The 25,328-nt window shown below is 41.8% G+C and overlaps 1 protein-coding gene, 5 non-coding genes and 2 pseudogenes across 6 annotated transcripts in view; all 8 read left to right on the top strand.

Moving 5' to 3' along the window:
• Window positions 1-11,442: 11,442 nt before the first annotated feature.
• Window positions 11,443-11,559, top strand: LOC138960528 (U5 spliceosomal RNA). The gene has a single exon (XR_011454007.1). It is a non-coding gene; the product is annotated as a U5 spliceosomal RNA (small nuclear RNA).
• A 1,891-nt stretch (window positions 11,560-13,450) lies between these two features.
• LOC138960526 (U5 spliceosomal RNA) lies at window positions 13,451-13,567 on the top strand. Its single transcript, XR_011454005.1, has one exon. It is a non-coding gene; the product is annotated as a U5 spliceosomal RNA (small nuclear RNA).
• An 804-nt stretch (window positions 13,568-14,371) lies between these two features.
• Window positions 14,372-14,488, top strand: LOC138960530 (U5 spliceosomal RNA). Its single transcript, XR_011454009.1, has one exon. It is a non-coding gene; the product is annotated as a U5 spliceosomal RNA (small nuclear RNA).
• Window positions 14,489-15,796: 1,308 nt separating this feature from the next.
• Window positions 15,797-15,913, top strand: LOC138960525 (U5 spliceosomal RNA). The gene has a single exon (XR_011454004.1). It is a non-coding gene; the product is annotated as a U5 spliceosomal RNA (small nuclear RNA).
• Window positions 15,914-16,672: 759 nt separating this feature from the next.
• On the top strand, window positions 16,673-16,789 carry LOC138960529 (U5 spliceosomal RNA). The gene has a single exon (XR_011454008.1). It is a non-coding gene; the product is annotated as a U5 spliceosomal RNA (small nuclear RNA).
• Window positions 16,790-17,320: 531 nt separating this feature from the next.
• LOC138960531 (U5 spliceosomal RNA) lies at window positions 17,321-17,443 on the top strand (annotated as a pseudogene).
• A 520-nt stretch (window positions 17,444-17,963) lies between these two features.
• On the top strand, window positions 17,964-18,086 carry LOC138960532 (U5 spliceosomal RNA; annotated as a pseudogene).
• Window positions 18,087-19,471: 1,385 nt separating this feature from the next.
• The window catches only part of LOC138952703 (serine-rich adhesin for platelets-like), a 58,939-nt gene continuing 53,082 nt past the window's right edge, over window positions 19,472-25,328 (top strand). The window contains exons 1-4 of the mRNA XM_070324408.1: window positions 19,472-19,536; window positions 20,022-20,184; window positions 20,963-21,030; window positions 21,836-22,020. Coding sequence (XP_070180509.1) covers window positions 19,472-19,536; window positions 20,022-20,184; window positions 20,963-21,030; window positions 21,836-22,020 — 481 coding nt within the window. The remainder of the gene's footprint in view (window positions 19,537-20,021; window positions 20,185-20,962; window positions 21,031-21,835; window positions 22,021-25,328) is intronic.

The following is a 25,328-nucleotide window of genomic DNA, read 5'->3' as shown; positions in this document are numbered from 1 at the left end:
ATTTCCGTGGACACAACTTACGAATTCCGCTGGAGTAATCTATTTTTCCGCGTCCCATTTCATCACAGTATCTATAACTTGTTGACTGAATGATATGGAGAGAAGTGAAGATGGAACAGAACACTGGAGGCTTGAGAGTTAAATTATGCTGACTGAAAACTCCTGATAACTATACTGTTCAAAAAAAGAAACGCATAGTTGCTACTTGCCAAATTTGTTTTATTTTTCGAAAAAATTAACAGAAAATCCAATATTTAGATTATTTGTTTGAAATTTGGTATGGACACAGTTGAATGCACACACAGTTCATTTGCATCTTCAAATCAATCAGTCAATCAATACGATTGGGTGCCGAGGCTGTCAAGTCAGTAGGGGGTGTGACTGCCTTGAGCAGCAACAACTGCCCGGCACCTTCTGGGCATGGACTGGATCAGATGCCGGATATCTTGCTGTGGGATGGTGTCCCACTCCTCCTGAAGTGCCTGCAATAGATCGCGGTGATTTGCCGGCGCTTCTTCTCGCCTGCGCACACGTCTGTCCAATTCATCCCAGAGGTGTTCTATCGGGTACATGGATGGCCAGGGAAGCACCTGGACATGGTGGTCGGTGAGGAACTGGGTGGTGAGTCGTGCTGTGTGCGGGCGAGCGTTGTCCTGCTGGAATATGGCATCCTGGTCAGCCAGAAGAGGAAGGGCGTGTGGGCGCAGAATTTCCTCCACGTATCGCTGGGCAGTTATGCGCCCTTGGACGTGCACCAGGGTGCTCCTTCCAGCGGTATTGATCGCCCCCCACACCATGACGCCTCCACCACCATGAACGGGTGCCTCATCCACACAGTTGGGCGCGTAACGTTCGTTTACTCTCCGGTAGACCCTCCTCCGACCATCATGTCGCTGGAGCAGGAAGTAGGACTCGTCGCTGAACCACACGTGTCTCCAGTGATTCCGGACGGTCCAGCGAAGGTGCTGGTTGCCCCACTGCACTCGGTTCTGGCGATGGCGGCGGGTGAGGACAGCTCCTCTGTGAGGTCTGCGAGCTCTCAAACCAGCTTCATGCAGGCGGTTCCGCATGGTCTGGTCCGATAATCGGTGTGGCCCGGGGAGAGCCTGGACAGAAGATGAGGCCGACAGGAAACGATTCCGGAGGTGGCGGAGCCGTATGAAGCGGTCGTGAGCAGCAGTTGTCGCCCTTGGTCTTCCCGCTCGTGGCAAGTCAGCAACGGAGCCAGTGGCTTGAAACCTGACCCACAGTCTACTGATGGTGCTCTGGGACACGTGGAAGTGCCTGGCGATTGCACTTTGACTTTGGCCTGCTTGTAAACGACCCAATGCAATTTGGCGGTCTTCTCTGCTCAATCGGGCCATCTTTCGTCGCTGAATTATCGTCTGATTTCTTTGTGGCGAACAATCCGCTTTTATGGGTTTTGGAAGACATGGTGAGAGCTCAATATTCCCCGAGTTTCACGAGATTACACTGAAGCATGACGAGTGGTCATGCCAAATGAGCAATTTTGACATTGTAGCCACTGATAACGCATGCGTCACGTGCAGAGCTCACTTGTGGCAATGGACGAAAGGTCGACGACCAGATAAACATTTTCTGCAGTTTGGTGGATATCCTTGTAGCCATATAACTAAATTAACCAAATATTACAAGCTATGCGTTTCTTTTTTTGAACAGTATAATAGTCATTTTGAGCTTCAATGCATTGAATCATACTATTGGATTATGGATACATGTACATGGTTCATTACATAAGTATGCACCATTACAATGTTACCAATGGTGTGTGAAAGTGTGTTTTGTGTTGTTACACCCCCGGTATAGGGGTGTGTATAGGTTTCGGTCGATGTGTTTGTTTGTGTGTTTGTGTGTTTGTGTTCGCATATAGATCTCAAGAATGAACGGACCGATCGTCACCAAACTTGGTGAACAGGTTCTATACATTCCTGAGACGGTCCTTACAAAAATTGGGACCAGTCAAACACACGGTTAGGGAGTTATTGGTGGATTAAGATTCTACAAGGACTTATAGAGAAACATATTCATGGTCAAAGGGAAATAACCTTCTCAGTTGGTGGCAGTGAGAATGGGTGTAGTGAGAATGGTTATTTCCCTTTGACCAACGGGGGTGTTTTTCCTACCTCGAAGGAATTTCTTGTTTGTTTGGTTTTTTTTTTAGGGGGGGTTGAGGAGAATGCCTTTTTTTTACCTAATCCAAACAAGTTGAATTTTAATTTCAGAATGCACCAGATTGCACAGATTTTAATGTACCATTTTAACCAAAATGTCGGGGGGGCATGCCCCCGAACCCCCCTAGATAAAAGGAATTTCCTCTGTTTTCATCACAAGAGAGACTCCCACCCCTGTGTCTGTGATCACCATCTACTCTGACCACCCCTATCCTTTTATTGCCATCATGCATGAGTTCTTTTTTTGCAAGTGAGTTTGGGAGAGTTTTAGCAGATTTGCATTGTGGGTGTTATCTAAACAACAAAACATGAAATGCCTTTTTTAAACAAGTTTCTAACTACAGTGCTGCTACATATCAGCCACATGTTAAATCTTCCAGGAAGCTTGCTTCAACAGCCAACAAGGGAATCAAACCAGGGTTTCCGCAATATCCTGACACAGAAGATTTTAACAAAATTAATGACACAGTGACTGACAAGGACACAGAGACAAATGACACAGAGACTGACCGAGACACAAACACTGACACTTTAAACCTAGCCATTGCCAATGTTCTCAGCCACCTATTGGCACTCCAAAACGTGGACGACCCAATGGCACTGGTCTGATCGTTTTAGACGCAGAAAGAAAACAACCTAAGAGAAAAAACAACAACAGATTAAGCCTTAATGAAATAAAGAAAAATAACGCCAATAACGCAGGCCTGCGTGAACGAACCGCGTCAAGAGTCGCTGTGCTGGTGAGGGCGCCGCGCTTCAATAATCGTTGCGCTGATCAGAGCGCTGCGCTCTGTCAATCGCCGCGCTCTGTGAATCGCTTGCCTTGTAAAATACCATTTGATTTTCTCTCTCTCTCTCTCTCTCTCTCTCTCTCTCTCTCTCTCTCTCTCTCTCTCTCTCTCTCTCTATCTCTATCTATCTATCTATCTCACTCACACACACATACACCCCTTGTAAAATAACATTTAATTTGATCTCTTTCTCTCTCTTTCCCCCCCTCCCCCCCCCTCCCCCCCCCCCCCCCCCGCCCCTCCCTCCTGCTTTTCATTTGCCTCTTTGAAGTATTGTAACCCTCTTCAAACACCATATCCTGCATCTGTTTTTATTTTGTCCTTTTGTTGCATTTCAGCGGGAAAGCCTTGGTTCTACCTACTTCTCTGAGGACATGCAAGAGGCACAGGAAGCTGTTTCAGAGACACTAACAACATATGAAGCTCTCCTTGCTGACTTGGATGAAGATCAGAGGAATGATGTCGTTCGATCCATTGGACTTCGCATGGAGGAACTGAGAGCTCAAGAGCAGGCCATCAAGGATCTTTTAGATTAGATGAGATTTGTGACTTTGCACTCAGGTGCAGGGTTGATTTTGATGACATTTAGGTACTCCTCTGCAAGTAGCTTCTAAGCGTTTAGGCTCAAGAAGCATGTCCACTGCACATCATGTCTTGCCACAGAAGGATAGTGACGTTAAATCATGTTGTGATTGTTTTCCAAGGTGTAGCAGCCATCAAGGGTTAGTCACTTAATCAGTTAATGTAGAGTCACTGAAGGCATTTCCTTGTGTGATAAATGTTATTAAATCATGTACTGCTCTTTGCATTTGTTTTGCAATTTATACGTTCAGAAATATGGACATGGAAAATGATATTTTGAAGTGCATTAATGCCACAGGTTACTGTGTAGCAATGAGATGAGATGGGGTGGGATGCTTTTCCTGACTGTTTGAGTGAAGCTTGTCAAATAGTCCTGGCTTGGCTACAGGGTTCTGAAAATTTGTTCTTTCATTTGACAATGTGTCCCCATCAAGAAAATGTATTGCAATATTACTTCGTTCGATGGGCGGGGATGTAGCTCAGTCGGTAGCGCGCTGGATTTGTATCCAGTTGGCCGCTGTCAGCGTGAGTTCATCCCCACGTTCGGCGAGAGATTTATTTCTCAGAGTCAACTTTGTGTGCAGACTCTCCTCTGTGTCCGAACACCCCCGTGTGTACACGCAAGCACAAGACCAAGTGCGCACGAAAAAGATCCTGTAATCCATATCAGAGTTCGGTGGGTTATAGAAACACGAAAATACCCAGCATGCTTCCTCCGAAAGCGGCGTATGGCTGCCTAAATGGCGGGGTAAAAACGGTCATACACGTAAAAGCCGTGGGAGTTTCAGCCCATGAACGAACAAACAAACTTCGTTCGATGGGTTACCTTGACCACATAACCAGTTTCATGGGGATCTGCTTAAAATCCTACCTTTCGAGTAATACCGGTTTGCGAGCGTGATCACTTGGGAGGGTAGGGCGTGGAAACAGTAAACAAGCCATTGTATGTTATTGGAAATAGTGTTATTTGATGTCCTTCAACAAAGATTGCTATCCTCACACCAAATGGTTAAGCAAAAAAAAGAGAAGTTATTTCCGATGACAAGGCCAAAAGAAAGAAGGTTGGTAGGTCAGCAACGTTTGTTTGAATATTTTTTTTTCTAAGGATTATTGTCTTTCTTCTTTTCTTTTTACCGAGGCTCATGTGGCTCTTTAATGGCCGGAACTTGTGCGATGTCGGAGAAGGGCAGCTTTTCTTGTAAAGTCTGCTAAATCGAGTTTTGTCCTTTTTAATGTTTTTTAAGAAGTTCTCGGGATTGAGAGGAAAAGATAGGGTCAGTCGCGGAACCAGAAACAAAGAATTACAAGCCTTAACTTGGCAACAGCACGTGAGAGAACTAGTAACCTACACTCAAAATTATGTCAGAAAGATGGCACATGTGAAAGCCATATACACGTATATTGTTGCTGCTCCTGTTCTTTGAGTGAATAATCTTCCTTTGTACATTTTTGTTTAAATGTTGTGTCCATGTGCTCATTTTGTTTACAGTCTGTATATTTTTTATTTGGATTCTTGTTGTGTGTTGTGTGCATTCAAAATGTATCCATGGTGTAATTATGTATACATGTACCGTACTTTTCGGACTATAAGGCGATACTTTTTTTTTTTTTTTTTACTTAAAATCGTGGGGTCGCCTTATACACGACGTCGCCTTATTCTCGGATAAAATAGGTTTCACGAGCACTGTGAACTTGAAATCAATGAGCAACTAACAACCATTTAAGTGAACACAATTCAAGCAATGTTGATCGCCGAAAAAATTACCTGAACACTAGTTGCGTTGAAACACGACAGTCGACAGTCGGTCTCTTGACACTTCAACTGGGTACCGCTTCAACTTGCACTTCGACTTTGTCACTGTCAAGATGCCGAAAACGAAGAGAGCTTCATACGATGCTGCCTTCAAGATTAAAGCCATCGATCTTGCGATACGACTGGACTTTCTGTTTGAAACAGTGTTTCCTGCCGATTTTGAGCGGTCGCCATGTTTGATCATTGATGTTTTTTGTTTTTTTTCTATGTACGATGTTTTTCTTCATTTTTTTCTTTCATGCCATCGCCTTATGCACGACACCATCGCCTTATCCATGGCATCGCCTTATTCTAGGCTTTTTTCATTTTTTTTTTTAAAAGTAGGGGGTGCGCCCTATACACGGCAGCGCCTTATAGTCCGAAAAGTACGGTATGTGAAAGAATAGAATACTCTGCCGATCAATACAGCTGTACATGTTCTTTTTGTGAGGATATAAATATGAACAGAACCAGATACAATTTTTGTAAGTATTTATCTGAGAAACAAAGGGACGTAATGGCTCTAAATGCATACAAAATGTGTGACAAGAATGGAGAGCCAATCTCCTGGCACCTGGGAGAATAACATGCGACTTTCATCCTAATTAAAAAAAAAGATGATCAAAGTACGCTCATCAAGGCACTCTTACTAACAAGTATACATGTATGATTAAAAATATAAATCCACGAATGAATTCTCATGTCATGTGGTTGCCTAGATGCATTTATTGAAAGCATGAAATGTATTTTAGTATAACTTTTCAGTAAATAATCATATCATTTTGTCAGTTACTGCATCTCTGTGTATGATTAGTTTGTGTGCTTTTGGCTGGACGATTGGTAGATTAAGGCAATGGCTTGAGTGAGTGAGTGTGTAATTAAGTGTCATTCCCTACTTAATTACAGGTAGTTTTGTTGAATTTGAAACAACAACGCTCAAACCCAAGAAAAGAGAGTGAGGTTTTTGCTGCTGAAAAAACCCCTCTACAGGCAGTTGCATCTCGTTATAGCCAATGCCGTTTAAACCTCAGTTAATGAGGTTCATGGAGTGTACTTAATCGGGTTAAAGAGTTCATACATGTGAAAGCGTGTTTACCACACCTTGAATTAAGAATGCTCAACCAAACAACACACCTAAGCAAGGCGGCATGACACACACACACACACGCACACACACACACACACACACACACACACAAACACTCACAATCACACACACAAAGGGGTTGTGGGGGGGGGGGGGGGGGGGGCGCCACCGATTCGCCGCCGCAGCGGCGTTTTATGAGTTTTGGTACTGAGTCAGCCAATACATGTTCACGCCCATGTCCCCACCCTAGACCCTTGAGCCTACGTGAGCTTAACAATTTCATATTTAAACAATTAATTTTGCACGGCTTAAAGTTAAACTGGGGTACATGTACTTCCCTTCCCGCGTGAACGATTGTGCAACAACCGTCCATGACCAATGTTGTGCCCGGGCTTCTACAGGGGATGGGCGGCACCAGCTTCCACTTGAACACATACAAGCAATCTACAGTCTGGCTGCTTTCTGTGCAGAGTTTGGATTTTGTTGCTGAATATTTTTGTAAGACTAAGAGACACCAATGTCATTCTGTAAATTAATTCAGCACCAAATTGATTCCATTTCCCAACTACACAGCACAGGAAGCTTATATATAGGGTGCTGATTTTTGGCATGCGTCCAAGTGGAACTGAGTGGCCTGAGGATGCCCTTGGGGCAAAAGCCTATGCAGATCTGTGATGTTGTAGAACATGATCACTAGTTACACAAGAAGAATGGTACCTTTAATTACGTTTAATTCGTTATTAATGCATGTATTGTAAGGAACAGTTTGTCTTCACTGTGGTAGATCCCAGTGTGACTAGTTGTCACTGAGTCGAAGCACGAAAGGAGCATTGGACTGACACCATTGCCTCCTTATAATTGCTTTTGCAGGGGCAGATCACATCATTTTTAAAGGGGGGGGGGGTTTCCAAATTTATTTTTGGGACAATTTGACGACGCGAAGCGTTTAGTTGATGGCGCGAAGCGTTCGAACCTCCTAGGGGAGCATGCCCACCCCCCCCTGGAAAAACAAGGAAAATGAAGCAATCTGAGCCAAGAAACTTCCCCAAAAGCACCTTCCAAAAATTGAATTAAAGAAGACGAATTTGGATCAAAACAAGGATAAATGACCGATCTGGTGCAACCTGAGCCAACAAATTACACAACTGCTTTCCTAAACCGTCACTTAGAAAACAAAGGCCGGTGTAACACGAGAAAATTACTCCCACGAGATTTTTACTCCGGAGTAAACATTTCGTACGAAAAAGTTACTCCCTTTACGAAAAAAGCACTCCCCCATTTCACGAGAAAATTACTCCCCAAGACAGGTGAGTTCCGAGTAAACATTTTGTACAAAAATGTTACTCCCATGACGAATAAATAACGAATAAATTACTTCACCCAAACACAAGCTATTCAACTTCCCATGCCAGGTGTACGAAATTTTTACTCCCTTGTCCCCTGTTAGTCTTGGTGGTGGAAGGGGTGGAAGGAGGGTAGCGCGACATTCGTGTGCGCGAGATCACTTATTGGCATTATCCCTTCGCCCGCATCCCATTTTTGCCTACGAGATTTTTTACTGGAGGTAAAAAAATGGGGAGTAAAACTTTCGTGGAGGGAGTAATTTTTTCGTGCCTTGGGGAGTTCTTTTCTCGTACGAAAAGTGTACTCGGAGTAAGAATTTCGTACGAAATACTTACTCCGGAGTAAATTTTTCGTGGAGTAAAATTTTCGTGTTACACCGGCTCAGTTTTTCTTTATTTAAAAATTTGTGTGTGTGTGTTTCTCTCTTGTTTTTCTTGTTTTTTTAGGCGGGGTCCAGAAACCCCCCCTGGATCCGCCCCTGCTTTTGTATAGTGTAAACTGTCAGTAAGTACAAGACTGTAATGTAACACGGCTGTTCGGAAAACTACAGGCAACTATAACGCACTGAAGACTCGGCCAAATATGATACATGAATAAAAACAGAAATACTTATTATACATGTGCATACAAATATTCTCATAAGAAAGAAAAGGCCCGTTCATGGCCGGACTGTTTAACCATTTTTTTAAAATATATTTTAATGTTTTTTTAAACAAATGGATCGAATACTGACGTTTAAAGCAAACGACAGTTAAACCAGATGGAGTCAGAGACATACACAGAAGAGTTAATTGAATTCTTTGAAACTGACAAAAAACAGGATTCGCACCTGAAAACATAAATGAACGAGTGAATAAATCACTGACTCACATAACCAACAAATCAATCAAAACCAATCAATATATCTATCCATCCATCCATCCATCCATCTATCAATCAATCCAAAGGCGCAAGCTTAGCCTACATTGCTACAGAGCTATGGCGGCAGAGTATCACCTTTGGGTGTCAATTCGGTCAGACTGACTTACAGGAAGCAACACTGGTTGCTGTGATTGCCACAGAATGGAACAGGTAATAACCCAACTAATTAAGTGGCAGTATTCCTGAGTGGAATATCGCGTTCTCGAATATTACTTAAGTTACGAGGGAAGAGGGTGGATGCGGGGAGACTGAGTGGAGAGAGAGACTGAGAGAGAGACAGAGAGAGAGAGACTGAGAGAGAGACAGAGAGTGAGACTGAGAGAGAGACAGAGAGAGAGACAGAAATTGGAGTTTTCTCAATTTTCACGACGTGTTCTTGTTAAATTGTTTTCTCTGCTCTCTATCTTTCGGGGGTGGGTGTCTTCATGTGTTAACTGATAAGGTGACACGTTTTACCAACACTGGGAAGAAAAATCCTTAAAGCCGGGCGTAGACGGAAGACAAACTCACACACCGTACCTTCGACTAACAGGGAGAAAAGACCAATTTTACATCGTTAAGAACATTGGATTATATAGCTGTTTTAATTGTTTTGGCTAATTTTCCATAAAGCATCACTAGTACATGTATATTGTCTTTGTGTACGGGCGGAAGAGAAATGAGGTATTGTTTCTGTTCAGGATAGTTGAACAAAAGTTTCTGGTATTGACAAACAAACTGAATTTCCCTTTTAAACTTTAAATGTACCTTTTAGGTGCAAAACATAATATGTAAACTTATCTGCGCTAGCCAAGCAGGTGCACAGGTAACGGAAAGTGGAACAATTTCACGTTCTGTACGGCCATTTTACAAGGGAGATGATTAGACATACAAGAAACAGAATTAAGTGATAACAACATTTTTGGACGCGCCCGTTTGTCTTACATTCTCACTTGTGTTTATTGAAATATTACATGTTTAACAATGTTACGCTCTCTGTCGTTATACAAGGAAAACACGACTGAACATCTTTTGGACGCGTCTGTTTGTCTTACATGTAGTTACGTATCACTGAGCCACTGGCACTGACACACCTTTTGCTAACTGAAAAACGTATTTGGAGTCCATCAAATATCGATGGAAATCGAAGCCGGGGCAGGTGAAAACACACATTAACTAACTTGCCTCGGAAAGACCAATTTCCTGTCGCTCCTAGCATTCGTCTCGATGCAAAAACATGGAAACCTTTCTAGGTGATAAAATATTCACGTCCTACAGAATGCTAAACGTTTTGATGAGTGAACAAATAGACGGAGCATCGTCTGCGCCCTACTCCACAGGGAGTGCTGAGCTCGAGCGGTGAACATGTTCTTTTTTGTCGGGGCCTGTCTCCTCTTTTTTCAAGGTAAGCAAAATTTATTTATTGGCATTTTCGATTGTAAATCATCATCATCGTCATCATCATCATCATCATCATCATCATCATCATCATCATCATCATCTCCAGAAGTAGCATCTTCCGCATCGACGTCTACGTCGTCGTCGTTCTCGGCACGGTCCTCGTCGTCGGCGTCGTCGTCAAACATATCATTATCGTATTAGTTTCGTCTTTTTGCTCTTCAGTTTATGATAGTTCTAGTGATCAGTAGATAATGCTTTTACCAGGATTTCAGTGTTGTCGGTTTAGAAAGAAGGAACGTACAAAGAATAGGAAGGAAACACAGAACAATCAAGAAAGAACAACATAATGGTAGTCGGAAAAGGAGAAAATAAGACGCACTGCAACTCAGGAAGAGGAAAACATGATACTGAGAATTTCATGAGGCTCAGTGATAGGGCTGGGGTGGGCGGAAAAGATGGAACTGACAAAAGTTGCATTGCAGCGCATGTTCCAGCAAGAAAGTGATCCACGCTCCCGATATTTAATTGTTTTCGGGCTCGTACCTTTTGATTCATGACATATTTTATGCTGGATCTACTTTAGCGGCCAGTACGTCTCTTCAAGAGAAGTAGGAGGTTACATTGGATTTTGAAAACAATGGTCGAAGTTAGCGGATCATGAAAAATGGAGATGGTCGGACTTCGATCATTACTTCAAGTTTAATATCCTCTAAGATGAGGCGTGTAACCTATTTATTCCACCATTCCTCAGTTGTTCAAAGAAAAAGGTGTTTTTCTGCCAGTTTGATCGAATTCTCAGTACTGATCACTCTACCAGTCTACCTGCGCAGGTGAATGATTATAATGCGCATATAATGATTATACTGATGTGCATGTGTTACTGCACTTCACCTTTCTTTTAGTTATTTCTAATATGCTGACTGTTAGCAAACGATAACAGACATGTCGAGGACATGTAATAATCCCAAATGAGCCAACAGGCGAATATTTGGTATGTTTAAAGTCCTGTACTGTTTTGTAAACTCAGTTCAGTGCAATTCTTGTGATAAGAGTACAGTACCGTCAAAAGGGAGGTAAGTCGTTTCAGCGGCTCAATAATCAGGGTGCTTTCTCTTGAATATTTGGGTTCGAATAATTATAATTTTTTGTGACCGCAGCAATTCTTGATTTTTGCAATTGTAACCGCTTTTTACGACAATGTATAAATGCTCATTTGATGTCTTTGCAATGAAAAAAATTCAAAACAATCTCACCATTTCATATGAAACATTTATTATCGTGGAAACGCAAACGATGACAGGCTTGTATTCTAACATTATCTTCTGGGTCGGATGAAATTTTGACCCATACTCCGTACTCTGGTTTCTCTTCAATTCACGAGAAAATCTTTCGCCTTTTACTAAAGATTTCCGTGGAGAGGAACAATTTAATGAGTCTATTGACTATTTTTTAAGCCCTACATAGTAGGGTAACGTGCCAAATGTAAATGTTACAACGATCCCTCACAAAGAGGACGCACACCCCCAGTGCAATCTTTGGGAACATTGCACGTGAACTGGTCAGGCATGCTATTGTACGGCCCGATCGTATAAAACACATCATGTCATTTATATGTATAAGTTACAGCTCCGTCCATCTATTATCGCGTGGTATTTTGTCGAGACTGGGTCAATGAATATGATGACGTCACTCGAGGCTCTGCCGAGAGTGACTTCATTATATATCCATTCACCCCATCGAGACAAAATACCACGCGATACCATGGATCATATACAGGGCCGGACTACCGGGGGGGTTATGGGGGTTGCGCAACCCCCCCTAGCCTAAACATGTACCTTACTTATTTTTTTATTTTTTATTATTGCTTATTCTATGCCGTTTCATGCAAGGAGCGACCATTTTCCTATCTCATAATATGACCTACCCATCAGCTTCAGGGGGCTTCGCCCCCTGACCCCCACAACGAGGGGGGGGGGGGGGTTCTAGGGCTTCCGGACCCCCCCAGCCAAAAAATGAAAATATTGAATGAGGTATGCATTTCTTTATTTTACATTGAGTTTCAATTTTTGGGGTATTAATCAGTGACAAAATCTGCTGCCTGAAACTGGTAATGATCATCCTCAGAATGCACCAGATTGCACCATTTTGCATCCTTTTTTTCAAAATTTTTCGGGGGGGCATGCCCCCGGACCCCCCTAGCAAGCTAGACGCTTCGCGCCATCGGCTTCACACCCATATCTTCACAATATACCTTTGAAAAAAAACACCCATAAAATTAACTGATCCGCCCCTGCCGCCAAGGGGGACATCCCCCTGGGCCACCACTGGCAACCCCCCCCCTCCTCTTCGCCTAGTCCGGCCCTGATATACCTATAAAATATAGGTCCCTGCATGGCTGCCTTCGGAGCTGTAACGTATATATGGCATGACCAAAGTAAGGAGAAGTTGTAGAACTATATTTTGTGTCAGTCTTGGCAAGGCGCAATTTTAACACTACGCTGGAACGCTCAAGAAGAAAAACACTACGCACGAAATAAACGTTAAAGTGATAACGTTGACGTTGTGCGGGTGCTACCCACGTGCTGCAGCTGTAAATTTCGTTCAAGTTTTTCATGTACTTGTCACTGCGGCTGCGCAACTTATTTTGCCTAGGTCAAGGCCGAACTTTAGGCCTACGGAGAAATATCGCTGGATATTTTCTCACCGCGTAGAATAACAGAGACAAAGAAGGGAAGTCATGCTATAATTATAGGCATTTTAGACCTGATGGACAGTAAACCCCCAAATACAGTTCAGTTGTTGTACGGTTATGCAAGCATGTTAGAAGTCCTGTACTGTTTTGCAAATTCAGTTCAGTGCAATTCTTGTGATCAGAGTACAGTACCGTTTTACCCCCCCCCCCCCCCACCCCCACCCCCATGCACACACACACACACACACAAAGTCGAGTTAAAAAATTAAGCTAAACTGACCAAAGAATGTAATGGAACACATTTGACTTTATTTACCTTTTAAAAAATTTTTTTTACCGTTACTAGCAATGAAGTCGTGGGCTGGCCAAAAACTTTCTTAAAAGGGAGGTAAGTCGTTTCAGCGGCTCAATAATCAGGGTGCTTTCTCTTGAATATTTCTGTTCGAATAATCATAATTTTTTGTGACCGCAGCAATTCTTGATTTGTGCAATTGTAACCGCTTTTTACGACAATGTATAAATGCTCATTTGATGTCTTTGCAATGAAAAAAAATTCAAAACAATCTCACCATTTCATATGATACATTTATTATCGTGGAAACGCAAACAATGACAGGCTTGTATTCTAACATTATCTTCTGGGTCGGGTGAAATTTTGACCCAAACACCATACTCTGGTTTCTCTTCAATACACGAGAAAATCTTTCGCCTTTTACTAAAGATTTCCGTGGAGAGGAACAATTTAATGAGTCTAATGACTATTTTTCAAGCCCTACCTAGTAGGGTAACATATCAAATGTTAATTGTATAACGTTCCCTCCTAAAGAGGTCGCACCCCCCCTCCCCCCCCCCCCCCCCCCCAGTGCCATGTTTGGGAACATTGATCTTGAACTGGTCAGGCATACTGTTGTACGTCACGATCGTATAAAAACAAATCATGTCCAATTATAGGCATGTAAGAACTGATGGACAGTAAACTCCAAATACAGTTCAGTTGTTGTACGGATATGCAAGCATGTTAGAAGTCCTGTACTGTTTTGTAAACTCAGTTCAGTGCAATTCTTGTTGTCAGAGTACAGTACCGTTTTACCCCCCTCCCCCCCTCCCCTCCCCCCCCCCCCCCCCACACACACAACCACACACACACACAAAGTCGAGTTAAAAACGTTCAGCTAATCTGATCAAAGAATGTAATGAAACACATTTGACTTTTTTTACAAATTTGTTTCTTTTACTATGACCATAGACCTATATTCCCTGCTATGACCAAAAATGGAGTCCTGGGCTTGCCAAACATTTTCTTAAAAGGGAGGTAAGTCGTTTCAGCGGCTCAATAATCAGGGTGCTTTCTCTTGAATATTTCTGTTCGAATAATTATTATTTTGTGACCGCAGCAATTCTTGATTTTTGCAATTGTAACCGCTTTTTACGACAATATATAAATGCTCATTTGATGTCTTTGCAATGAAAAAAATTGAATACAATCTCACCATTTCATATGAAATATTCATTATTGTGGAAACGAAAACTATGACAGGCTTGTATTCTAACATTATCTTCTGGGTCGGGTGAAATTTTGACCCATACACCGTACTCTGGTTTCTCTTCAATACACGAGAAAATCTTTCGCCTTTTACTAAAGATTTCCGTGGAGAGGAACAATTTAATGAGTCTATTGACTATTTTTCAAGCCCTACCTAGTAGGGTAACATAACAAAATGTAAATGATACAACGTTCCCTCAAAAAGAGGTCGCACACCCCAAGTGCAATATTTGTTAACCATTGTACGTGAACTGGTCAGGCATACTGTTGTACGGCCCGATCGTATAAAACAAATCATGTCATATATGTATAAGTTACAGCTCCGTCCATCCATTAAATCGCGTGGTATTTTGTCGAGACTGGGTCAATGAATATGATGACGTCACTCGAGGCTCTGCCGAGAGTGACTTCATTATATTCATTCACCCCATCGAGACAAAATACCACGCGATACCATGGATCATAGACCTATAAAATATAGGTCCCTGCATGGCTGATTTGGAGCTGTAACGTATTTATATGGCATGACCAAAGTAAGGAGAAGTTGTAGAACTATATTTTGTGTCAGTCTTGGCAAGGCGCAATTTTAACACTACGCTGGAACGCTCAAGAAGAAAAACACTACGCACGAAATAAACGTTAAAGTGATAACGTTGACGTTGTGCGGGTGCTACCCACGTGCTGCAGCTGTAAATTTCGTTCAAGTTTTTCATGTACTTGTCACTGCGGCTGCGCAACTTATTTTGCCTAGGTCAAGGCCGAACTTTAGGCCTTCGGAGAAATATCGCTGGATATTTTCTCACCGCGTAGAATAACAGAGACAAAGAAGGGAAGTCATGCTATAATTATAGGCATTTTAGACCTGATGGACAGTAAACCCCCAAATACAGTTCAGTTGTTGTACGGTTATGCAAGCATGTTAGAAGTCCTGTACTGTTTTGCAAATTCAGTTCAGTGCAATTCTTGTGATCATAGTACAGTACCGTTTACCCCCCCCCCCCCCCACACACACACACACACACACACACACACACACACACACACACACACACACAAAGTCGAGTTAAAAACGTTCAGCTTATCTGATCAAAGAATGTAATTGAACACAATTGACTTTATTTACCTTTTTTTAATTTTTTACTGTGACTAGCAATGAAGTCATGGGCTGGCCAAAAACTTTCTTAAAAGGGAGGTAAGTCGTTTCAGCGGCTCAATAATCAGGGTGCTTTCTCTTGAATATTTCTGTTCGAATAATTATAATTTTTTGTGACCGCAGCAATTCTTGATTTTTGCAATTGTAACCGCTTTTTACGACAATATATAAATGCTCATTTGATGTCTTTGCAATGAAAAAAATTGAATACAATCTCACCATTTCATATGAAATATTCATTATTGTGGAAACGAAAACTATGACAGGCTTGTATTCTAACATTGTCTTCTGGGTCGGGTGAAATTTTGACCCCTATACCATACTCTGGTTTCTCTTCAATTCACGAGAAAATCTTTCGCCTTTTACTAAAGATTTCCGTGGAGAGGAACAATTTAATGAGTCTAATGACTATTTTTCAAGCCCTACCTAGTAGGGTAACATATCAAATGTTAATTGTATAACGTTTCCTCCAAAAGAGGTCGCACCCCCCCCCCCCCCCCCCTCCAGTGCCATGTTTGGGAACATTGTTCTTGAACTGGTCAGGCATACTGTTGTACGGCCCGATCGTATAAAAACAAATCATGTCCAATATAGCCATTTAAGACCTGATGGACAATAAATCCCAAATACAGTTCAGTTGTTGTACGGATATGCAAGCATGTTAGAAGTCCTGTACTGTTTTGTAAACTCAGTTCAGTGCAATTCTTGTTGTCAGAGTACAGTACCGTTTTACCCCCTCCCCCCCTCCCCCCCACACACACACACAACCACACACACACACAAAGTCGAGTTAAAAACGTTCAGCTAATCTGATCAAAGAATGTAATGAAACACATTTGACTTTTTTTACAAATTTGTTTCTTTTACTATGACCAAAAATGGAGTCCTGGGCTTGCCAAACATTTTCTTAAAAGGGAGGTAAGTCGTTTCAGCGGCTCAATAATCAGGGTGCTTTCTCTTGAATATTTCTGTTCGAATAATTATTATTTTGTGACCGCAGCAATTCTTGATTTTTGCAATTGTAACCGCTTTTTATGACAATGTATAAATGCTCATTTGATGTTTTTGCAATGAAAAAGTTCAAAACAATTTCACCATTTCATATAAAACATTTATTATCGTGGAAACGCAAACTACGACAGGCTTGTATTCTAACATTATCTTCTGGGTCGGGTGAAATTTTGACCCATACACCGTACTCTGGTTTCTCTTCAATACACGAGAAAATCTTTCGCCTTTTACTAAAGATTTCCGTGGAGAGGAACAATTTAATGAGTCTATTGACTATTTTTCAAGCCCTACCTAGTAGGGTAACATAACAAATATAAATGGTACAAAGTTCCCTTCCAAATGCAGTGTTTCGGAACAATGTACGCATACTGTTGTTCGGATATGTAAGCATGTTAGAAGTCCTGTATTGTTTTGTAAACTCAGTTCAGTGCAATTCTTGTGATCAGAGTACAGTACCGTTCCCCCCCCCCCCCCCCCACACACACACATAGAAAAATAAAGAAGTCGATTTAAAAACGTTCAGCCAATCTGATCAAAGAATGAAATGTAACACATTTGACTTTAAAACATTTTTTTTTACGGAGACTAGTAATGAAGTCCTGGGCTGGCCAAAAACTTTCTTAACAGGGAGCATTTCTTGATTTTTGCAATTATAACCTCTTTTTACAACAATGCATGTATTACTGCTCATTCGATGTCTTTGCATTGAACAAACTTTTTAACAAATCTCACTATTTCATATAAAACATTAATTATCGTGGAAACGCAAATTATGACAGGCTTGCATTCTAACATTATCTTCTGGGTCGGGTGAAATTTTGACCCATACACCGTACACTGGTTTCTCTTCAACTAAGCTTAATGAGAACATCTTTCGCCTTTTACTAAAGATTTCCGTGGAGAGGAACAATTTAATGAGTCTATTGACTATTTTTCAAGCCCTACCTAGTAGGGTAACATAACAAATATAAATGGTACAAAGTTCCCTTCCAAATGCAGTGTTTCGGAACAATGTACGCATACTGTTGTTCGGATATGTAAGCATGTTAGAAGTCCTGTATTGTTTTGTAAACTCAGTTCAGTGCAATTCTTGTGATCAGAGTACAGTACCGTTCCCCCCACACACACACATAGAAAAATAAAGAAGTCGATTTAAAAACGTTCAGCCAATCTGATCAAAGAATGAAATGTAACACATTTGACTTTAAAACATTTTTTTTTACGGAGACTAGTAATGAAGTCCTGGGCTGGCCAAAAACTTTCTTAACAGGGAGCATTTCTTGATTTTTGCAATTATAACCTCTTTTTACAACAATGCATGTATTACTGCTCATTCGATGTCTTTGCATTGAACAAACTTTTTAACAAATCTCACTATTTCATATAAAACATTAATTATCGTGGAAACGCAAATTATGACAGGCTTGCATTCTAACATTATCTTCTGGGTCGGGTGAAATTTTGACCCATACACCGTACACTGGTTTCTCTTCAACTAAGCTTAATGAGAAAATCTTTCGCCTTTGACTAAAGATTTCCGTGGAGAGGAACAGTTTAATGAGTCTATTGACTAATGTTCAAACCCTACCCAGTGGGGTAATGTAACAAAGAAAATGGCGAATTCCCGAGCACCAAAACGGGTACTTCTCCGGAAACAATAATCCTGTGATGGCCACAAAATGTGTAGCTTGAAATAAAAAAAGAAAGAAAAGGGTATTGTGGCATAATAAAGGGGAAAAAACAAAACAGTCGCGTGAAGTGATATTACTACATTTAGTCAACCCTTCGAACTTAACTCACAGATTGCAATTGACCGCACCGCATTTTTTCACCAACATATACTCAATAGATGTGTCAATTTCATACGCCGAGGCCGCGCTGTCACGTTTACGCACAGAAAGTGACAAGCGAGTATAGCACAGTAGCGTTTTGCGTTTCACAGGAAAGCGCGGTTTTCTCTATTCTTTTTAACTTCCTGAGCTTGTTTTTAATCCAAACATAACATATCTATATGTTTTTGGAATCAGAAAATAATAAAGAATAAGATGAAATCATTTTGATCGATTACTATTTCTATTAGAATGTTCAGATGTTTAATGACCAAACTCATTAATTAATTCTTAAGCTTCCAAGCTGAAATTCAATTCAAAAGTCCGGGCTTCGTCGAAGACTGCTTGACCAAAAGCTCAATTAATTGGAGGAAAAAATGAGGGTGTGACAATGCGGCCTCAACTTTCACAAAAAGCCGGATATAACATCATCAACGACATTCATCAAAAACATTAAATAAATATCTGGGGATATCATACTCAGAAACTCTCATTTAAAGTTTCATGAAGATTGTTCGAGTAGTTTTCTCGGAATCGCTCCACACACACACACATACACACACACACACACACACACGCACACACACATATACACCCCACCATCGTCTTGATTCACTGTCTATGTTAAAACATTAAGTCAAAACTTGACTAAAGTAAATGCTAAAAAAACCTAACGCTTTCCGTCATTTGTAGAGGGAAGAAAAGGGAACGAACAGTCACAGAATAATCAGTATGAGCATAACATGTTCAGAATGATTATTACGGCTAAGCTACAGAGGTAAATTTGTACGTATAGCCGTGCAGAGACAAGGTGTTCGCAACCCAAATCCTCAATAGTAACATTATTCCACATCTAGGTAGAAAAAGAACACACACAAAAAACAAAACAAAAAGCAGGATAGGTTTATAAAGTCTACTCTTCCTGAAAGATAATATTATCACTCTGTTGTGATGGCGAAAAAAAAAAATCCCTTATTTCGAAAAAATTAAGGGAGCATAACTATTATCATTGAAGGACCAGCTAGACCTAGCCTGAAATACATTACTTTCCCAATGTCTGCCAGTGGGAGGAAGCGTAGCCGAACCACTGAGGCATCAAATCACCCAGCGAAATGCCACAGGTATCACCAGTCAGGATACCATTCCCATTCAGGATGCCTTCAGGAGGTGGTACAATGGAGGTGGAAACGATGTTGCAAATTCCAGGATTCCATCTTCTGTCAGGATGGTCCTGAGACAAATTTCAGGACCACTCGATTCTTCTAGAATACGCGAGAGGTGGGTATCCGCTTTTTCTTTACTGAGTTATATTTTCTAGTTTCAGAAGTTTTCTGGTAACTGAACTGAAACAGAATTCCCTCTGATATTGCATTCAAGTTCAGGAAATATTCAAAACACTGTTTTTGAAACAAGACAATAAAGCATAAGAAGCTATGGTACACAACCTGTCTGCAAGAGAGAAAGCTAGCTAGACTAGATATTAGTTTTCTTTACAACGAAAGAACGAACGAAAACTGCTTAAAAAATCCACAATACATTTCTTTTTGAATAGTAAGTTTTATTTTATATCTTAAAACTTATTTTGCGTTGTCACCAAAGTTTAATCGATAAAACGCTTTTTATCATCATTAAAATCTTTTTTTTAAAAACCACCTCACACACTTTTTTCTTTTCTTTCTTTTTATCATTTTTTTCCCAATTCAGGCCAGCAAACACAAGAGTCCGGCGATCGGCGAACCAGAATGAAGAAGAGAACCGAGTGTTCCGAGGGTACATGAAGATTGTCGAGGGCTTGGAGTGGCATGATGATCTTCTTCACAACACAACGCCTTTCTATCAGCAGCTGGAAGTACACATCATTGATATGGTCAGTCATCTTTCAAATTACACTTTTTTGAAGAAAACAAATTAAGAATAGAAGAAAAACAATTGTTATCAGTGCTCAAATACAGCTCCGCTGCACTCTTTGAGCTCAAACAGATGCCCCCAAAAAACAGAAAACAACAACAACAAAAACTCAAAAAATTTCATGACATTGGCTGAAGAAGATGTCTGCGTTGAAAGCAGATTCTTCAATGGTTATTTTTTCATGGGCGTAGAAATCGGGTGGACAAGCCATGCCCGGTCACTATGCCTTTTCCCCCCAGAATGCTCGCATCAGACCAGAGTCTTTTGTTCTTGAATATATTCGTATGGAGATGAGTTTTACAAAAGATATTTTAGTTTTTTTTCTTAACGTAACTTTTTATTGCGTTGATATCTAAAAAGTCTTTTCATTTTTTTTTTCATCATAACTTTTCACTGCGTTGATATGTTGAAAGTGTTTTTATTTATTTTTTAATTCTTATCATAACTTTTGATTGCGTTGATATCTTCAAAGTTGTTTTTTTTAATGATAACTTTTCATTGCGTTGATATGTTGAAAGTGTCTTTTTTTTAAAAATTTTTATTATAACTTTTTATTGCGTTGATATGTTGAAAGTGTTTTTACTTTTGTTTGTTGTCATAACTTTTCATTGTGTTGATATCTTGAAAATGATTTTATTTTTTGTTTTTTATCATAACTTTTCATTGCGTTGATATGTTGAAAGTGTTTTTTAATTTTTTTTTTATCATAACTTTTCATTGCGTTGATATCTTTGCAGCTGGATCAGGTGTTCGGTACGGCCTGGCTCTCACCATTCTACACTGGAGCCGCCGTGGAAAGCTTCAGGTGAGCCATCAGTATCTTTGTTCTCCCGCACATCAAAGGAAAGGCTTGGACTGAACAAGAATTGACAGAGAGTAGTGATATAACTGCTTGTCTGTAAATCAGAGGGATGATTTCTACTAAATGAACATTGACAGAGAGCAGAGAAATAACTGCTTGTCTGTAAATCAGAGGGAACATTACTACTAAATGAACATTGACAGAGAGCAGAAATAGGCTATAATTGCTTGTCTGCAAATCAGAGGGAACATTTCTACTAAATGAACATTGACAGAGAGCGTAGATATGAATGCTTTTCTGTAAGTCAGAGGGAAGATTTCGACAAGATGAAAACTGACAGAGAACAGAGATATAATTGTAACTTGGCTGTAAGTAAAAGACACCTTGTTTGTCAAAAACAAGAAAGGGATCTTTACATTAGGACGAGTAAGGCGTTCAACAACGTCAGAAATCATAGTTGAGTAATAAAATTTGTATATCACAAGATCAATTTTCCGAATTTCTCTTTTGAGATAATAAAGCATTGTTGTATATATTATTAAAAGAAAAAAGTGTGTCCAAAATGTTATGAATCTCAGTATTTTGAAAAAGTAGTGCTTCTGCACTAATGTATAAAACACAACCACAGGGAAAGTATGGGTAGACTCAGGAGAACTGTGGATATCTTTTGAGGGAACTTGTGACTTTTCCTCAGCCTGTGTTGATTTTGTGCAGACAACCACAAGACTGTGAAATATGAGTAGAAAAATGGTGCGAAAACTCACATACGACAAGTATCAAAGCTAAGTGTTTTTCAATTTCGTTCCAGTCAGGGAAGTGTCAACGTGCAATTTTTGGTGTCCTTCAACTTCAACAACACGGACAACTCTACGTCATCAAACGTCACGGCGGAGGAGCTGACGAGTGACGCAATAGCGGACACATTTAACGAGTACCTGGACACAGTTGAGCACTCTAACTACACCATTGACACCAACGAGACTGAGATATCAGGTGGGGGCTGTTCTCTCTGACTACAGCCAGGCAACTTAATATAACTATTTTATTAGCCGATTGATTATTTCATGAAAATGAAGACATATTTGTTTGTTTGTTTCGTTATAACTTAATTACCAATGGTCTGCTTTACCTTCTTAAAATTAATTTGTTTCTGAATCGAAAATTTTATTGTAAATTTTCATTTAATAAATATACCTACCCGAATCACATGTAGCATTGACACAATCGGAGATGCTAGGTTCTGTACAGGCTAACCGTCTAAGGGAAGCAACCCCAACCACAAAAGTGTAAACGTAGCCATGGTAATGCCCATACACCCGGGGAGTTACCTCCCCTCGTGCATGCCACGTCACCACTGCTACTGAACACGTGGTTCCTATCATTCGACCTAAAGAATAAATTCTCCAAATCAAAAGCGGGGTTGGCGGGAGGGAATATACTATGTGATTCGGGTAGGTATATTTATTAAATGAAAATTTACAATAAAATTTTCGATTAAATTACATATTCCTACTCCGAATCACATGTAGCAGATTGCAACAACAAGGCGGTGGGAAAGAAAAATCCAACTCACTCAAAAAACCTTGCCGAAAACCTGGACCGCTGCCAAAGAATCAGGGCGGTCCCAGTGGGAAAGAAAATCTAACCCACTCAAAAAGCCCTTGGCAGGGCTGGCCCACTGCCAACAGGCAGTGAGGGAACCGAGGAAAGTCCTGATTGACAGCCGAGAAGTATCTCAGGCAAAAGCGTAAGAGACAACCTCAGAGATCCAGAAAGCTGTGCTCAGCACTTCTTCCAATCTCCTAGCCGTAAAAAACAGCACAGGAATAGACCCAAGCCTTGGATTAATAACCCTGGCGAGCCAAGGGAAAGACAAGCTTCCCCCCCCCCCCTTTTATTGGAAGGAAATGCTAATGTCCTGAGAAGATCCGTGCGTAAGGTTGTCCCCTCAACTGAGAAGGACGAACCCCCGCGGTGACCTTAAGACAACCATGCCAAAGTCTGCAAACCTTGGGATGTAGTAAAGCCCAAAAGGCTTGTGAGAAAGAAGTCAGCTCAAAATAAGAGTGACCAATCCCCACGAAAGAGCGAGAGAGAGACATCCAAGCACTACGTACCAGAGTCCACCTCGAAGAGAAAACTCGCAATAGAAGGTCGCCAGTCGTCCCCTACCAGTCCCTGCGAACGCAGGGAGAGAGGTAGCACCCGACAGCAGCCACTTACGACTGTGCGTAAGCTACCGGAAGTGAGGACCCACGGTGGTCAAAAACCGATGTGACTGGCAACCATAACAAAATGGCTAAAAGCCAGAATGTTCCCAAAACAGTCTGCTTGAAGGTAATCGAGAGTGAATCAAAAACCTAAAGCAGAAAACCAAGACTGGTAAACGTAAACCGTGAAGCCAGCCAGCCATAAGACTCCCGAAACCAGAGTTCTCAGGGAAAAAACAGGCAGTTAACTTCCTAGCCAAATCAAGAGCCTACCTGAGTTTGGCCAGAAACCCAGAGCGCGTCTGTCCCTGTCTGAAGACAGAGTCCAACGCGGAGAAAAACGGACAACCGCCCTAGACAAAGTTGCCTTTTGTAGCCGGGCGACTGTAAGGAAACCCGACCCAACGGACGTCATCCGGACTCGCCTCATACTAAGATGAGGAAGAAGAGAGGAAAGGCCCAAGACTGAAGTCACAGGACCAAACCTTAGCTAAACCTCTGCCCGAAGGAGAAGAGTAGCCAAAACCTGAGAGAGAGGAGGAAAGCCACAAAGAACTACTCCTCAAACATCCATTGTCCAAGACAATGCCCCCTCAGGAAAATCTGAATGTTACCTCCGAGGCCAACTCAAGCGTACCTTAAGTTTGGACGAAACACCAGAACGCGTCTGATCACTAGAGAAAGACAGAGTCCGACTCGATGAAAGACAACAAGGACCAAAGTCCAAACGTTTGTGGCCAAACAGGGGTAACCTGAATCCAGAGAACCCCACCCAACGAAAATCGTCCTATCCAATCTCTTAAAAAGAGAGAACAAAGGAAAGAAAAGACGAAGTCCGAAGCCACAAGAAACGGGAAGGCAACAACCACCATCGCCGCAACGTGGAATGGCTGTTGCCCAGCCAAGGCTGCCTATAGGCTGCCAGCTTAGCTTAACCAGAGGAATGAGCATGCTTCTGCTAAGCATGTTTCTGAGTATGCTAGCCTTACCTTCCTTCAACCCTTGTAAAGCAGTCAGAGACCTGCTGATCTCTACTCGACTGAATCTCTACTGCAGGCAAAGTTTAAGCGACTCTCTTTGACTGTTCAGGGAACTGAGAATGCGAAAGAAACGAGTCCCTCCGACACCCGCCGTACGAGCGTAGTGAAGGAAGGGCAGCCTCATCTGCTCCATGCTCACCCTAGCAAGGGCTGGCCAACAGAGTAGAGAAAGGAGGCAAGTTCCAAAGGCTGAATAAGCAAGAAGGAACAGAAGGTGAAGCCCGTGTAGCCGAGGCCAGTCAAGGCTGAGCATGTTCCGGAACTGAACCATAGTAGAAACAGCGGCAGAACCAAAACACTAGAGATACCACTTTCGGGAGGAGATGGCCTAGCCAAAACCTGCAAACCGTGGTACCTACAAAGGGTGACTAAGGAACCGGAAGTAGGAAAACATCCTATCTTCACGGAACGGAAGTCCGACATCGACAACAAAGACAACCAACAAGGAAGCCACCAATGTCGATGCACCCAACGGGAAATCCTGAGCCGAAGCTCCGAGCTTCGACGGAAATCCAGAACGTGTTCGATTGCTGACCAAAGACTGAAAACCAGAATAGCTCAGCTACGAACGCAACCGAAGTCACAGTTGCTGGTGGTAAACTGATGAATGAGATGACCGGAAACCGGAAAACCATCCAACCGGAAAAAGACCTGACTCATCCCCCTAATGACGGTCGTGAATAGGGGAAACGTCCAGGGCCACCCGAACTGAATAGGCAGTAAACTCAACACCCAACAGGTAAAGTGAAGACTGCCCCGGCTGAGGCTGAAAGCCTAAATGCCCGTAGGCCAGCCGCTGTTCCTCACCCCCCGACCTCCGAAGGAGTGTCAGGAAGAGGAGAAGTGTATCCGAACAGAGCCGGAAATGCAGCAGACAAAACCGCAAAAAACGGAAGCGAAAGTTGCATAGAGTAGACTGAGGCCGGAAGCCCAAACGCCCGTAGGCCAGTCCTCTGTCAACTCCAGTCAAAACCGCAAAGTGTACTTGAAATGGAGGACTTATGCTTCCAGTAAAACCGGAAACGCCACGCCGACAACGGCTGCCGCCCTG

This window comes from Littorina saxatilis, linkage group LG2 (assembly GCF_037325665.1).
Source record: "Littorina saxatilis isolate snail1 linkage group LG2, US_GU_Lsax_2.0, whole genome shotgun sequence".
NCBI lineage: Eukaryota > Metazoa > Mollusca > Gastropoda > Littorinimorpha > Littorinidae > Littorina > Littorina saxatilis.
Note: the sequence above shows the minus strand (reverse complement) of the source record. Positions and strands in the feature narration are given on the sequence as shown.